General features: G+C 54.6%; 1 protein-coding gene across 1 annotated transcript; it reads left to right on the plus strand.

The window, feature by feature from the left end:
- Positions 1-683: 683 nt before the first annotated feature.
- FGF22 (fibroblast growth factor 22) lies at positions 684-16,488 on the plus strand. The gene is made up of 3 exons (XM_073323989.2): positions 684-933; positions 15,655-15,758; positions 16,246-16,488. Exons 1-3 carry the CDS (start codon positions 684-686, stop codon positions 16,438-16,440), a joined length of 549 nt encoding a protein of 182 aa, XP_073180090.1. The 3' UTR covers positions 16,441-16,488.

Consider the following 16,488-nt stretch of genomic DNA (forward strand, 5'->3'; position numbering starts at 1 on the left):
AGACCTACACCCGCATGCACACGCCCACGCAGACATGCACACACATATGCCCGCGCGCACACACACACGAATGCAGACAAACACGCTCCCCCCTTCTATGCAGACACGTGCAGACACAGATCTACTCACACACGCGCGCACCCAGACCTTTAAAGGCCTCGCAGATTTATGAATGAGAGGAGCCGCCCCGCCCTCCGCCCGCTGCCATTGGCTGGGACGTCGCCGGGCAGCCCCCCCCCCCGGAGAAGCGGCGGCTCTGTCAATGGCAGGAGTCCCCGGGTCCGGCCGGCCCCGCGTGGCGTCTGCTCCTGCCGCGGCTGAGACCGGGACGCGGCCGGCGCCCGGGAGTCCCCGCTGCCGCCCGCTCTGAGCCTGACTCCAGCAGCGGCCGGGCAGGGAGCCAGGGCTGGGGGCACCCGCCCGCTCCTGCCTGCCCTGGCTGGGCTTCCCCAGGGGCTGCTGCCCGCTGACCCCTTCCTGGGGGTGGGGGTGGGGGTCCCCCCTGCCCTAGGAGCCCTGGGGGGAAGCTGGCACCGGGGATGCCCCCGGGGAGCTCTTGGCTGGGCTGGCGACGAGCCCCGCGCCTCCCGCCAGCCTGAGCCCGGGCACGTGCTGGAACCCGTCGTAGCGCATGGTCGCACCTGTCCCGCCTGCCGCCTGGACCTCCTGCCCCCGGGACTGCCATGGGGCGGCGGGGGCTGGCCCGCCCCTGCTCTCTCTGGCTCTGCCTGGCCCTCTCGCTGCTCGCCGGATCGGCCCACGGGGACCCGTCGGGGAGCAACCGCTCGGGGGCCACCAGCAGGCGCCCCCGCAGCTATAATCATCTGGAGGGCGACGTGCGCTGGAGGAGGCTGTACGGCGCCACCCACTTCTTCCTGTGCATCGACAGCAGTGGCAAGGTGCAAGGCACACGGTGGAAGGAAAGTCCTAACAGTGAGTCTGGAGGGCACTGGGGTGGGGGAGTCCCCAGGGGACATTAGAGGCCTGTGCCCCAGGTATCAGGGGCTAGTGGTTTGAGCACTGGCCTGGGAGCCAGGAACAGGTCCTTTCTCACCCCTGCTCTGCCTCTGGCTGCAACCCCGGGTGCATCACTTTGCCTCCTCGTGCCTCAGTTTCCCTGTCTGTGACATGGGAGACAAGACTTGGCGGGGAGGGCTTGGTTAATGTGTGTAAAGGGCTTTGAAGGTGGAAAGCTCTGTTATTAATGGTCCTATCCCCACCCCCCGGGCCCTGATCCTTCCTACCCTGTTGGTGGACCTGTTATTAATGGTCCTATCCCCACCCCCCGGGCCCTGATCCTTCCTACCCTGCTGGTGGACCCGGTCCTTTTGTCTGGCTGTTTGGAGCCCGGGTTCCCCCAGGTTCCCACTCCCATCACAAAGGAAAATAACAGGAAGAGAGTCACCATGAGGAGAGGTGCTTGCCCAGCGGGGTCATTACAAGCATGTTAACTCTCAGAGATGTACATAGGCCCTGGGGAGCATCCGTGTATATGGATGCCAGAGTGGAGAGGTGGTGTGCTGGATATGCTGCGGCAGGTGTTTTTTCTGAGGAATTTTTCGGGGATTACTTAGTGCTGTTTGGCCCACTGCTACAGGGAGAGAATGCCATCAAAGGCAGCGGGAGTTTTCATTGCATTGAGACCACCTGATCGAGCACGAACATAACCATAACACACTGAGCACTTCCCATCGCTCGATCACAAAGTGCTCCACAAAGGTGGGTAGGCGCCGTTATCCCCATTTTACAGGCGGAGAAACTGAGGCCCGAGCGGGGAAGCGACTTACCCAAGGACAGGCAGGATGGACCATGCGTCACGAAGAGAGCAGGGGTTTTCAAAGACGGGAAGCTCCGTTTAAAGCAGAGCTGGGAGAGTTTGGCTCTAGCTGCAGCCATGAACCATGGGGCCGGATCCAGGTTTCTATTCCAGTTCGGATTCAGGCTCATCTCTCACAGAAACTCAAGTAAGGCCTGGACTTTCAGAAGTGATTAGCAACAGCTTGAGCTGCTTCAGAGAAGCCTGATTTTCAGAAGGGACCCGAGCACCTGCTCTCTAAAGTAGCTTCAAGTTGGGTTCCCAAACTCACTGCATCACTTTTGAAAATCTTGCTGTAAGTATGCACTAGAAGATCTCCTGCAAGGCCACCGGAAATCTCCAATTCTCCCCGCATCCCAGCCCTGAGGCCCAGCCCCTGCAATCAACACCTGGCCTCATCAGGCCATCGGGACAGCAGCTTCTTGTCTGGTCGCTAATAATGCTCTTTTTGGTTGTACTTGGCACCTGCAGCAATTGTTTGCCCTGTGATTGAGTCACCTGTCCAGCTCCATGCAGCGACGAGCTCACACTAGATCACAGGGCCACTTGCCTGCTGCTAATGAGGGTCAGGATGGGCTTGTGACCTGGGACTCGGGGGATCTGGGTTCACTTGCCAGCTCTGACACTGACATCTTGTGCAGCCTTGGGTGAGGCACTTTAAAGCCCAGATCCTCAACGATATTTAGGCATCTAACTCCCATTGGTTTGAATGGGATCTGGGCTATATACCTCTGAGGACCTGGGCTTTAATCTTTTTGGCCCTCAGTTCCCCATCTGTAAAATGGGGATAATGATCCCTTTTCCCTGCCCTTTGGCTACACTATTGTAAATTCTTGGGCTCTTTTATTCTCTATATGTTATCAATAGGTGCCTGATCTTGGCCTCATTGGAAAACGGAAAATTGGAAAACGTCCAGTGGAGGGCAACAAAAGTGATTAGGGGTCTGGAACACATGACTTATGAGGAGAGGCTGAGGGAACTGGGATTGTTTAGTCTGCGGAAGAGAAGAATGAGGGGGGATTTGCTAGTTGCTTTCAACTACCTGAAAGGGGGTTCCAAAGAGGATGGATCTAGACTGTTCTCAGTGGTAGCAGATGACAGAACGAGGAGTAGTGGTCTCAAGTTGCAGTGTGGGAGGTTTAGGTTGGATATTAGGAAAAACTTTTTCACTAGGAGGGTGGTGAAACACTGGAATGCGTTACCTAGGGAGGTGGTGGAATCTCCTTCCTTTGAAGTTTTTAAGGTCAGGCTTGACAAAGCCCTGGCTGGGATGATTTAGTTGGGGATTGGTCCTGCTTTGGGCAGGGGTTGGACTAGATGACCTTCTGGATGTCCCTTCCAACCCCGATATTCTGTGATTCTATGATTCTTAGAGACGCTCTTGTAGTGTTAATACTTAGAAGAATCGCTCTTAAGATGAGTTGGGCTTGAACCAAATTTCTGTTGGAGCGGGAGGCTCAGAATCCAGGTCTGACTTTTTGCAGACTGAGGCATCCTCTAGTCTTAGCACCCCTCCGCTACATTAATCCTGGCCCACTCCAAGCCCGCTTCCCAGACGCCTGGAATTCTACCCAGCTCTCCCTGTGCAACAGACTGGCCCTGAAATGCAGCAAGGAACTTTGCGCATCTGCCTTTGCGTCAGTGCCCAGAACCGCATCCTAATTAACGTCAGGAGGCCTGGGCAGATGCATGGAGGCCTGTGTTTGTTACAGGAGGCCAGATATTGCTGTTATGATACCTTTGCATAGAGCCCGAGTACTTAATAGTCAAATACGAAGGTGAGGCCACTGTCCCAAATAGCGTGCAGCCTGACCAGATCGGACAGCATTATGGTATGACATCTCGAGTGCATTAAGGAAGGATCAGGGAAAATCACAGCAAGGGTATCAGGAGCATCCCATTGCCTGGCTGCTTTGCTACAGCAGGGTAACCTGCATCCCCCAGAGAGGAGGTGTGGGGAGGAGCCTGATGCTAGGAGACGGTAACAACAACACAAGATTAGGCCTTTCCCTGGGGCATGAGGCTGGCTCTTTGCCTTCTCCACCAGCCTCTAATCAGGAGGGCCACACCAGGCTGCTGGCAGGAGGAGGTGGCCAGTGGCCCCTGTATGCTGGAGGGTCTCAGTTCATCAGGGTTCAGCTGTAAATATTTTCACTGTGGAAGCAAAGTCCTGATTCAGTTCCACTCTCTCCCTGCTCTGCCGGTCCCCACCCCTCTCCCATGTCCTTGATAACAGCGCTGCAGCTCCTGGCCGGACTTGGCCCCCAAATGCGGCCACGGAGACAGGGATGGGAGGCTGATGGTATCTTGAAGAGAAAAGCTCTGGAGCCGGGAAAGCTGCCTGAGATCTGTGCACAATCTGAGGGGTTGACTCCTGCAGGAGTTGGATCCTGTCCTCGCTTGCATCCAGGCAGTTCCACTGACCCTAACGAGGGTGGAGTCTAGCCTAGCGTGGCTAGGTGATGACTAACATGGCCCAGATCGGCCAGGGTTACCCTTCCCTGTGAGTTTGATCCAGTTTATTATTGGTGTGACAGTAGCACCTACAGGCTCCGGCTGAAATCTGGACCCCATTGTGCTGGGAAGCGAACAGTCAGAGAGACTGTTCCCCCAGAAAGTTTACAATCATAAGAAACAAGACCGACAAAGGATGATCTCTATTGTACAGTTAGGGAAACTGAGGCACAGAGCGACGGGCCTGACTCCACACAGGGGCTCAGTGGCAGAGCCATGTCTTTCCTCTGAAGCTGATGGTTGCCAACACCAAGGGCCCAAGTGGGAGGATTGCGTCGCCCTTCGCTCCTGCCAAGCTCCCCAACAGGAGCCGAAGGCTTGGAAAGGAATAATGAAGGCAGAACAGGGACTCCATATCGGCCCTGGCTAACAGCACGGCCTGGGGTGATGTGGGGGGGCACGGACTTTGTGTGGACGCTGCCGCAACAGAAACATATGCTGTCCTGGAGCCTCCCACAGGGAACTTGGCCAGATCAGCTCCTCCTGGGAGCTCTGATTGCTGTGCAGCCCCCGCTGCTAAGCCTGAGACTGGCCAAGGTGGGATCTAGCCTTTTACTGGGGTGGCGATTTTATTGGGCTAGGGCACAGAGACACTATCGGGTTTGAACTCCCAGGACAGATCCAGCCGGGACTGAGAGCAGACCCGCTTGTGTTATTTTTAGAGTAGCAAACGTCCTTTGTTGTTAACAGCAGCAGTCGCAGAGGATCATTAAACCTGACTGGAGTCGCAGCCACCTAATTAGCTTCTCACCACCCAGGCTGTTTGCTCGGGGCTTTGCTCAGACCGTGCAAAAGGCGACCGGTCGGTTTCACTGGTTTCTAGCCAGCGCCAGGTCCTGGCTCCTGGGTACGAGTGCAACCCTGCGACAGGTGGGTGGCAAATGCCACAGAGGAAGAGGTAAATTTCCCTTCTCCCTGGGAAAGGATCTGACCCCTCCCGTTTTAGACAGAAGCCAACCAATAACCGAGGGGCTTAAGAGAAATTTTCCCATAAGTGCCTGCTGCAGCGTTTCACGCACCTTCCTCTGAAGTAGCTGGTGCTGGGGCCTGTTGGAGACGGGGTGATGGGCTCTTAGTCTGATCTAGCAGTTTCTGTGCTCCCATTGATCCCAGGCTTCGCCAGCACTGGTCTTTGTAAAACACCACTTTCATCCTGACCGTGTCCTTTTAATGGCCGCGATGAGCCAAAATTAGAGACTGGGGACGGTGTGCTGTATGCAAAACAGGGACAGAGAAAGTTGCTTAATGGAGCCCAGTTTTGCTCATGCTAAGAGATGAAGTGGTGCCCAGCTGAGTGTGAAAATCTAAGGGAGATGTTTTCACAAAAGAGAGAGGCTGGGGTCTTACTCGGGAGATGCCCCATCCTGGCTCCCCTCCACACACAAAACTCTAGGGCTGTGGTGCTTTAAACCTGGGTTACCTGGCCCATCCTGTCCTGAATGCTGGGTTCACCCAGCTGGTAACCCACCCTCTTTGCAGGGAGGATGTGGGCTTGCACCACTCGAATGCTTCCTGTCCTCCAATGCCTTTCCACAATCCCCCCTGGGTGCCTGGAAAGACAGACAAATCCTCCCACAAGTCACTGGGGGGGGGTGGAAATCAGAGAGCAGCTAGGCTGATTGCAGCACGGGATATGCCCCAGGAGCCCAAGCACCAGCCCACGAGGAGTGCTGCGCCAGCAAGGGGCGTGGCTTTGCAGCACTGTGACCGCTCACCCCTGGGCTGAGCTAACCCAGACTCAGCTGCTGATCCCCCTGCGTTGCTCCCACTGTCCTGGGAGCTGCCCACTGCAGCAAAGCCCGGGGCACGTGCCCCAGCGGCTGGGTTTGGAACGGAAAGTCCCACCGGAGGTTTTATCCTCTGCTTCCGGGGGTGCTGGGGGAGAGGAGAGGGAGAACAGAATGGGCCTCCTCAATGGGTCCTGGGCCTGCTCCCTTGCCATCAGTAGGAGCCTGTCCACAGGCTGCCATGGGTGCTGGAGCAAGCCCTGCGTCGGCAGTTGGTGGGCTTGCGTCGGGTCCGTTCGCCTGCAGCTACGTCAGGACGCTGTGGCACAAAGCAAAGTAAGGCGCCTGCTGGCTGCTTCCAGAGCGAGAGAGACTAATCTCTGTCCTTGCCAGCAGGGGGTGCTGCGGGAAACAATCTGCCCTGGTCGCCAGGGCCAGAGGATGTGGCCAGAACCCCCTTGGCATATAAATCTATGGCAGCTTCTCCCCAGCTCCAGAAATGAGCCTGCCCCTCTCTCCAACTCCTTTGTAACAGCCGCTGCAGCCACCCCAACTGGGACCATGTTGAATGGTCCTTTCATGTAAAATAATTTGGCCTAAATTGTTATCTGTCCATCCATCCATCTGTGGAGCCCAACATGCATGCATCTGTCTGTCTGTCTGCCTCCTATGGGGTCTGGAGCCTTCTCCCTTGCTCAAAGTTCCTGCCAGTTTCCCACCCACCTCCTTTACCCTGACCAAGGACAGCTCCTGCCACTTCTCCCGTCCTCATTTGCTCGGTCGCCCCTGGGAGCTCTTCCCTCTCTCTGGAGAGTAAGAGCACATCCTCTGCCTTCCCCCCATGTGGGGCCTGGGGCAATGGGGGAGAATTCTGGCTTGCTGGTGCTGGCCCATCAGAACAACAGAGATTGATTGCAAATACACCAGTGGACTGAGCTGGGGAGCACTGAGTGGGTATCTAGACCCACTCCCCCCGCTCCCCCAAGCCTCTGCAAGGGGTGCAGGATGCCAGGTGCCTTCCAATTCCCGGCCAGCTTCCCCATCCGTGAAGTGCAATCGGAAACAATAAAGAGCCAGGTGACCTTTGATCCTCAGAGGCTGCCAGGCTTCCTCTGAGCTGGCCTCGTTAATGAAAGACTTCCTGCCTTGTGATCACGCACAGCCGCTCGCCTGCCCCTGGTGGTCCTGCTCTGGCCCTATTTACGAGGGATGTTTGAGGCATGAACCAGACCAGATTTGGCTGGAAACTCCAGGTCTAGGACAGCAGGTCAGGCGGCAGCTGCGAAAATGCACCTGGCTCCCTGACTCAACCCTGGGCTCTCTCTTGGTGTCCTTTAAGCCGCTGCACGCGTGGCTCCGTCCGTGCATCATGCGGCACCCCCTGCAGGGTCACTGCAGTCTGCACCTGCCCCTTGCACCTCCCCTGTGTTTAGACGGCAGACTCTTTGGGGCAGGACCAATCGACCAGTGCCTGAGTAGAAGGGTGGACTCGCTGCAGGTGGGCCCCCTTGTGGCGGGGCAGGGCTAGCAGGCTTTGTTCGAATGCTCCTGCCGAAGGTTGCTCCAGCCCTGCAAGGGTCAACTCTTCGGCCAGGTCGTAGTTTGTTTCCACGCCTTCCGGGGTAAGAGAAAATCCAACACAGCAAATGTCCAATGTTGTTATGACAGGTTTGCAACCCACGACTCTGGGCCCCGTGGTCCGTACTCACCCTTGTCCTGGGGTATTCAAAAGTCCTGATCCCCTTGTCTCTGCAGGTTTTTTCTCCACCACCTTCCCTGGTGGCTGGTAGAGGAGCCCAGGCCCCTTCTCTCCTGTAGGTTCCAGCCCAGGAAGCCTGTAGGGAACAGCCTGGGTCTGTCTATTCAGACTCATCCCTGCTGCTTCCCATAGGCGTCTTCCTACCCTGGGCTGGCAGTAGGCCTTTCCCCACAGCCCCCTCCTGGGACCACCGGGCAGCTGTATTTCCCTCCGGCGCTCCAAGGTTTCAGCCCTCACCCTTCCTTCAGGGCTGTACGCCCCAGCATTCTTCCCTAGCACTCACCCACAAATCCCCAAACCACAGATACAATCTTAAGCCCCTTCTGCCCTTCCCAGTCTCCTGCACTGCTCTGCGCCTTCTTGCTTCCTCTCTCCTGGGTCTCCCGCAGCTGAGGTTCACCTGATTCCTTTCTAGGTGGCCTTGCTTAATTAACCCCCTCCAGGTGCCAGCAGGTAGGCTGATTGAGTGCTGAAGCTCCCACAACCCCTCTCAATGCCGGTGTGGGGCATATACCCCCATCCAGCCTGGTGCAATGGGGCTCTGATCCCTCGCTCCTCCAGTGATACAAAGAACAAGCGGGACGCTGTGCTGAAAACCCCACCTGCCCCAAAGAAAAGAGGGTCTGTCAGTGTCACTGAGTGGATTTCACACTCTCTCCTCCCAGGGCCACAGCCACTAAGGGGGATGCTTCTGTAGCTCCTGGTAGGAGTGTGTTTGTCCCCCTCTAGTGGCAAATCCACAAAAGAGGGTAAGAGCCTGGGGGAGTTACTCCTTTCGCTCAAGCATTAGAGGTGTGGTGGTGCTAAGGAGGGCAGGCCTCCAGCACGGTACGTGGGGGAAGGAGACACCCTCCTAGGGAACCACTACTGTGGAGAATGGACACAGAGACTGGAGATCCCGCCCCAGAACTGGGTTTAATAGGAGAGCTGGGATTTCCCAAGAGTGTAGCATAGTAATAGAAGTGGTAGCATGGTCTAGAAGTCTGAGCAACCACCTGCGGGCCAGGAGCTCCTGACCTGAGGGCCTGGCTCTGCTGCTGACTTGCTGTGTCAGCTTGGGTGACTCACAGCCCCTTTGTGCCTCAGTTTCCCCAGTTGCAAAATGGGACTGAAAATACTTACCTCACTCCCCAGGGCGTTGTGAGAACTAGCCCTTTGCAAAATGCTGCAAGATCCTCGGGCCCCCGACAAAGGCAACATGAACTCTCCTCACACGACTGTGCGAGGGGGTGGTGCTAAGGACCCTGAGTAAGGCTGGCTGCGGCGCATCGGTGAGGGCAGTGCAGCTTGCCAGTGCCAGCATTGGGGGCGGTGAAGGAGTCAGCAGCACACGGGCGGAGCCGTGTGTCCGTGCGGAGGCTCGCTACCCCCAGGGTCTTGGCCAGAGCAGGAGCTACGGGAATCTGGAGATGGAGTTTCCTGAAACTGTGCTGGGTGTTTCCATTGTAAACCCTGCCTTGTCTAGCCACATGCCTTTTGCATTAGTGTCTCAGCTAGGAGATCTGCCAGCCACTCACCCACCTCTGGCCAAGCACAGAGCCAGAGCCCAGGTTAGTTGTGTATTACAACTGCACCCCTTTTCTCCTCATGTACTCCCCCACCCCCACCTACTCAGACACCCGCTAACAATCCACGGGACATAAATCCCCCCCCAGCCCTGTCCACACACACACACCCCCCCCACTCATCCATCTGCATTCCCTCCACTTGCACTCACATCCACCCACATTCCCATGTGCACACACCCTCTGCCACCCCCATTCTCACATCTCCTCCTCTCGTTCAAACACACCCCCGGCCTTGCACTGAGCCCCCCACCTTCCCTTTCGTATACACACGTCCTCCACCCCTATTCTCACAAGTACGCAGGCCTGCACACCCCTCCATCCATTCACACCGACACACTGCACCTTTGCCTCCCTGTCGGGCAATGCATGAAATGTGGACACGTGCAAGCTACGTGCGTGGCACGTACATCTCCACTGCATACGTAGCACAACGTGTACAGGGGCAGGGTACATGTGTAATGCATGTCACATATTATTGTATATGGGCAGAGCATCTGTACGGGATTTGTTTATGCAGGTAACGTGTAGCATGTACATATGCAAAGCATGTACCCATGCACACGTATACACGCTGCAAATACACCCAACCCCTCTTTGCCCAAGGCTGCGTCCTCTCTCTCTCCCTCCTTGGAAGGTGGGTCAGCGATTTGCAGGCTGACATGAGGAAGTCATCCTGGGCCTGGTCAGTCACCGAGGACGTGGCTCACGCAGCTAGGACACGGCCGGAGTTTCCTAAGAGGAAGGGAAAAGCAGCAGTTTGGAAAAAACCGAAGCCAGCGACACTGGGGAGCGGGGAAGAATTGCAGTTTTACCACTTTAATCCCTTCAGTTCCTCTTTCTTCATGTTTTTTCCCCCCCTGCCACTCAGCGAAAGCAGCCAGGAACTAGGGCCAGGCTCTCTGCTCCCCTTAGCCTGCAGGGCCTGTTCTTCACAGACCCCAAAGGCACCGGGAGCTGACGAAGGACCCCTGGGAGGGCGCTGAGGTGAAAGAGCCCGGGATGATCTAAACAGCGGGGTCCGTACCTGAAGATCAGGAACCACGTTTCGACTAAACACACAACACAGCTGCTAATTAGGAGGAAATAAATCAGGGGTCAGCGCTGGTCAAAGACTGACCATTTATTCCAGCCACGTGGAGGTTTTGCTTAGATCCCTTGCGCCTGGCTCTAGGGAAGCAGCTGGTCCCAAGGGAGAGGGGAAAATAAATCACACAACAAATCTGGACTTTTCCCTGCAGGGAAATCCGTCCCCAACTTTCATCTCCTTGACAGCGTGAAAGGACGGCTGTGGCTGCGGCTAATGCAGCTAGGGACAAGCTGAGATGCTTTTGTTCTTTGCTCTTCCTCAGAAAAGGCAGGCCTGATCTCACGGGCCGTGCAGCTCGTGATCAAAGTGCTGGCCTGTTTTTCAAGGTGGAGATCAAAGAACATAGCAAGGGGACAAAAATCCCAATTCCACAGCCAGCGCCTGATGGGAACCATGCTTTTCCTTTCGTACAGCACCTTTCATCCCAGGATCTCCCAGCACAAGTTGCTGGGCTGGTAGAGAAGGAGAGGGGAATTCCCTCCCCTCTAAGGCCTATTGGGTGCAGTTCTCTGGCTTGTGTCATGCAGAAAGTCAGACGATGAGCATAAATTATAGGGCCCGAACAGACTGTTAAATCTCATCCCAGGGATTTTTCTTGGCTGACCACATGAGGCACCAAGAACACTATCCACCCCGCGTCACACAGCGAGTCCCAACTCCTCCTCTGCGGTACCAGACTGCATGCGTTCCTACGCTCACAGCACCTCTTGTGACTCAGTTGTGCTAGGCCCTTGGGAAAGGTCTACCTGAACCTCCAGCTTTCCTCGTCCCTCCTTAGTTTTGCTCATGGTGGTGAGACACTTCCCAGATCCCTGTGACAAATGGCAGTTGTGGGTCTCCTGGATTTTGTCCAGGCAGTTCTTGTGCTGGAACATGACGCCTGATGTTAGCAGACCAGATATTCGAAAGGACCAGCAGCAACTCGGTGTTTGTTTGGTCTCGTAATCCTGGTTATTCTCATTGTTTGATTCAATTGGACATCAACTAGCTTGGTGGGGGAAGAGCTTAACCACCCTGGAGCACAGCAGAGAGCTAACACCGAGCTGAACAGTGTGTGCACGCATTTGCCCCCCCCAGGTTGAGCTGGGAAGCTTATTTGGGGGTCATTTTTGCTCATAATCTTCTCAGCTATGTGGGTGAGGCATTCTTTGGAGGTAAGCATACAAGCTAGGAGTTACTCCTCAATATACGGCTAGCGGGTCCCATGCCCGTTGTTTTCCACTCAAGATGACGTGGAGCTCTTGCGAAGCATTGGTGTGACACAGATGGAAGTATGACCACACAGTCTTTGACACCCGGGTCTGTAGACTCCACTTCTTGCAAGAGTCCGATGCTACCACGCCTTAGTTCAGGTTGTCCCCAATCTTTTGGAAGTCTGTCTCTTGAACCGAGGCAGATGTCATCTGCATACCTGAATGGCCTTGAGGGGGGGGGCAGATCATTTATCAATATGTTGGGGGCAAGAGCAGATCCCTGGAAGAGTCCATTCTTCTGGATCCTCCGTGTGCTCAGTTTACTGCCTAACATCACCTGGAATGGTCTGTTTCAAAGCATCCTGTTGGGCTTAAGGGGCATCTCGTCCCATTCCCGGCTCTCGAGGGCAACTGGAATTTGTCTCCTTGGTTGCGAGCATTTTACAGAAAGAAAAAACACTGATACAAACGGTGTTTTATTGAAGCAATAAACATTCCTGTTGAGCTCTGGTCAATCTCAGCAGATAACTCCAGGACGGAGCAAAGCTGCTCCTGGCACCTGAGAACCAGGCCAACCCCTAGTCCCCACTGGAAGCCAGGAAAGAGTGGCAAGGTTGGGAGAAACTTCTACCTGACCAGCCAACCCTTAACAGTTTGTACTGAGGACAGTCCGATCTCTTTCTAGCCTGTTCTCACTTCTTTAGGAGTCAAACTGGACTGTAGTCGAACACACTGTTCCCATGCAGAATGCAAAGGAAAGATCAGCTCCCGCACGGCCATTGATTCAGAAGCTAGCAGGAACCTTCTGCAGACCTTGGTCCTGGCGCTGATGTTCGCTCCAGCAGAATATGGTGGAGCAGTTTAGAGCAGAAGGCAGCATCCGCATCTGGTTGATGTGGAACTGAACGCAGTGACACATACCATTTGCAGTTGCCTTCGCCACACATTAATATTTAATTTGTATCTACTGGCACACAGAGCTCCCCCAAAACTTAGACAAGGCGCCATCCTTTTGTAGCAGCCATTCACATTCATGCCCCGTGCCAATCCCAGATGGATCATGGCACATCAGGGCTGACAACTGTGTCCTCGGAGAGTGGCAGCAATTCTGGGATCGAGAGACTGGCATGCTGATGAATTTCAGTAGTCCTAATTTACCTGCTTGCAACTTGGGATGCAGATCCTAGACTAGGCTCCACAGGCTGCTGACTGCATGGGCCAGAGCAGCTACCACAATGCAGAAAGGTGACTTAGTCCAATCTTCCCCGTGGGAGGGTGGGGCAGTGAGGCAGAGAGTTCCACATGTGGGGCAGGAGTGCACGTTTAGAAGATTGGGGGGGGGGGGACTGCAACACCTTGGTGCCCTCGATGATGCAGCCATTAGAGGGCCAAACAGTCAACTTGTGGCACGTACAAAAGAAGAAATCACCACCACTCTGTGCCTCAGTTTCCCTATTTGTACAAGAGGGATAATGATGCAGACCTCCTCTGTAAAGCACTTTGAGATCTACTGACAAAAGAGCTCCATCTAACCACTAGGTATTAGCAACATAAAAACAAATCACTCTAAGGACTTTGTCTGCATTCAGGAGAGCTGGCAGCAGTCTGAGTAGCTGGCTCCTAAGCACAGACAAGGGCAGGAACTGTTTGCACTGATTAGCTCAGTCAACATCCACACATGCTTGTTATCAGGACAGACACCAACTAGTCTGGTGAGCTACATTAGTTTTCTTTCAGAGTAGCAGCCATGTTAGTCTGTATTCGCAGCAAGAAAAGGAGGACTTGTGGCACCTTAGAGACTCACCAATTTATTTGAGCATAAGCTTTCGTGAGCTACAGCTCACTTCATCGGATGCATCAGTTTTCTTTGTGCATTCCAGGGCATTCGGTGTTGTCTGAGCTCCTGGGGATAGAGGCTTTGGGACAGATCTGCAGGTGGCATAAAGTCACTGTAGATCTATTGAGGTCAATGGAGTTTTTCTGCTTCACACCAGCTGAGGATCATCTCTTGAGCTGAATCGAAGTGAAAAGTCAAAATTTCCTAATTTATCACACAATGAAAATTCCTCGATTTCATTTCCAAAACATCGAAACGACACAATACGGAGATATTTTGACTTTAGTTCATTTTGTGCTATATTAAAAGTCTAAATATTTTGACTTTGGTCTGTATTCTAAATTATACTGTAAAAGTTGAAACAATAAAGTCAAAACAAATCGCTTTGATAATTTCCTGTCCAGTGTCGGCAACATCGATACGTTTTGCCAGTTCCGTGAAGTCCGCATTTTCTGACGGAAAACGGGCATTGGAAAATTTGCAAGCAGTTCTACTGAACACGCAGTCAGCACTCTACAGATAAGGCTGGGCAACCCAAGGAAACTGGATTTCTCTCCCTTAGTGCATATGGCGCAGCTCTGTGCTATGGGCTGGATCAGCTTGGAAGGATGAAGGCCCCAGAGCGGAGCTCTGCAAACCCAGTCTTCCTTTCCAGCTCTGAATCAAAGGGTCTTTTTGTTTTGTATTGTGGCAGGAAGGAGAAACCTCTCCAGGCTTGGAGGAACTGAAAGATCTCTCTACTGTGTGCTTTGGGCAGGGGACTCTCCTTTTTACACCTAGTGCAGTGTGGCCCCAGGCTATCACAAGACAAATAATGAATACTACTAAACAACATATCACACAAGCATCTTGTCGAGCTCTGAAGCAGTCTAGGGCTTACCTTGGACTTATTTCTGATCTTACACTGCTGAAAATCGGGAGTCACTCCATTGATCTCCACGGACTGACTCCAGATTTTCACTAGAAGAACCAAGATCAGCGTTTGGCCAAAGAGCTCCTCGGTGAAATTGCATCATCTGTCCCCATTGCATTCAGCCCAAAAATCCCAGCGTGGCCAAAGCCTTGGCTTAGATTGAAGCTATTTGGAACACGGGCTCTCTTCACAGGGTGTACGGACGCCTAGCGGAGTGGTGCGCTGATCTCTGATTGGGAGCTCTTGGTGCTCCTGCAACGCAACCAATAATTGGGAGGCCGTGTTGCCCAGTGCCCAGCACACTGGATTGGGAGTCAGGAGACCTGGGTTCTAGTCTCACCCCTGACCTGCTGTGTGACCCTGCCAGTCACTGCCGCGCGCAGTGCCTCAGTTTCACCTCCCACCTGTTGTCTATTTAGATGGTAAGCGCTTTGGCCATGCACTGCTGGTTATCCCGCCATCCCGCCTTAAAGCTCTCCTCGGCCAGGGGATTTCAATGCAGCAATTTGTAACTCAGTCACTCACTGGTTCACTTTCCAGCCTCCAGTCGCTCCCCTGTCCAGTGACACATTAACGCTCTCAAGGGGCAAGGAAATATCTTTTATCAGACCAGCTTCTGTTGGGGAGAGACACAAGCTTCACTGCATAATGCAATGCCTTGTTAGTCACGTGACAGCAGCTGTCTGGCTCTCAGCTTTCGGGCTGCTGGGGATGGTTTGAGTCTTTAACGATGGGAGGCATTCAATTAACTCAAGCCTCCTGGGGACCATTACTGGGAAATCAGAGGTCAGGCAAGCTGGGCTAACACCTGCATTGTACATGCGGGCAGGGTGCGAAGGGAGCGGTAGGAACATGTTTTGCTACCGGCAGCCTCATTGACAAAGGTCCAGCTAGAACCCTCCACACAAGGGTGCCCTCGACAAATTCCAGCCTAGCCGCCTGCACGCTGCCTCCCTTGAAAAGTTTGAATTGGATGAAAGGCTTCTTGGGTATTGAGTGGTATTGCTGTAATAAGCTGCTAAACAGCTGCCACCTTCCACCCCAGAGGTGGCTGCATTTCAGTAGCAGGCAATGCGATGGCTTCCATCAGCACTCGTACAAAACAGTGCTTTGCTGGCTAACGAAATGAAGCGCCTTGGCCCTGCGCCATGGCAGCCCAGCTGTTCTTCACGCCCGCTTGCGGCACGGGTACACTCTCCCAATTCAGTGCCCTGAATTCTCTGTCCCGTCCCCCCCCCAGGCATCCTGGAGATCCGGTCGGTGCGAGTGGGTGTCGTAGCCATCAAATCCGTGCACACGGGCTTCTACCTGGCCATGAACAAGAAGGGGAAAGTATACGGGTCGGTAGGTAGCAAGCTGTTTCCCCTCCTCCTCGGATGATGCTCTGTGGGGAGTGCGGCTCGTGGCTTCGTTCTGGACCAGGGATCAGACTGGTCGGCTGGAGAATTTGGGATAGAAGCTAGCAGGACCCTGCTCGGCCCAGCCTGGCATTCAGGATATTGTGCCCGATGCTGCCAAGAGAGGGGTTGGGTAGCTGCTTAGAGACAGGCAGCCTGCTGGAAGGAAGCCCTCACTGCTGGGGGGCCTGTAGCACATCGCTAGGAGAAGAATCCAGGAGTCTTGCCTCCTGGCCGCTTACTCGGTTAGACCCCACTCCCTTCCTGGAGCACGAGCTCCCCGACTCCTAGTCCCCTCCTATAACCTCTGAACTTCATTCCCGGTCAGAAGCTGGGGCTATAACCCCAGACTCCTGGGGTTCCTTGCTCCAGCCCCCCCGTCAGAGGGCACCCCCCCAGCCGCACCGTACTCACGGTCCTGTTTGTCTCCCCAGAAGGAGTATAACCCCAACTGCAAGTTCAAAGAGCGCATCGAGGAGAACGGCTACAACACCTACGCCTCACTACACTGGCGCCATGGGGACCACCACATGTTCCTGGCCCTCAACGGCCAGGGCAAGCCCAGGCAGGGGGGCAAGACGCAGCGTCAACACCTCTCCACTCACTTCCTGCCCATGCTCGTCTCCTGAGACGCCCGCGGCCGCCCTGGACCGAGTCGGGCTGGGGTTTGTATGTTT

The sequence above is a fragment of the Lepidochelys kempii genome, chromosome 25 (genome assembly GCF_965140285.1).
Source record: "Lepidochelys kempii isolate rLepKem1 chromosome 25, rLepKem1.hap1, whole genome shotgun sequence".
Lineage (NCBI taxonomy): Eukaryota > Metazoa > Chordata > Testudines > Cheloniidae > Lepidochelys > Lepidochelys kempii.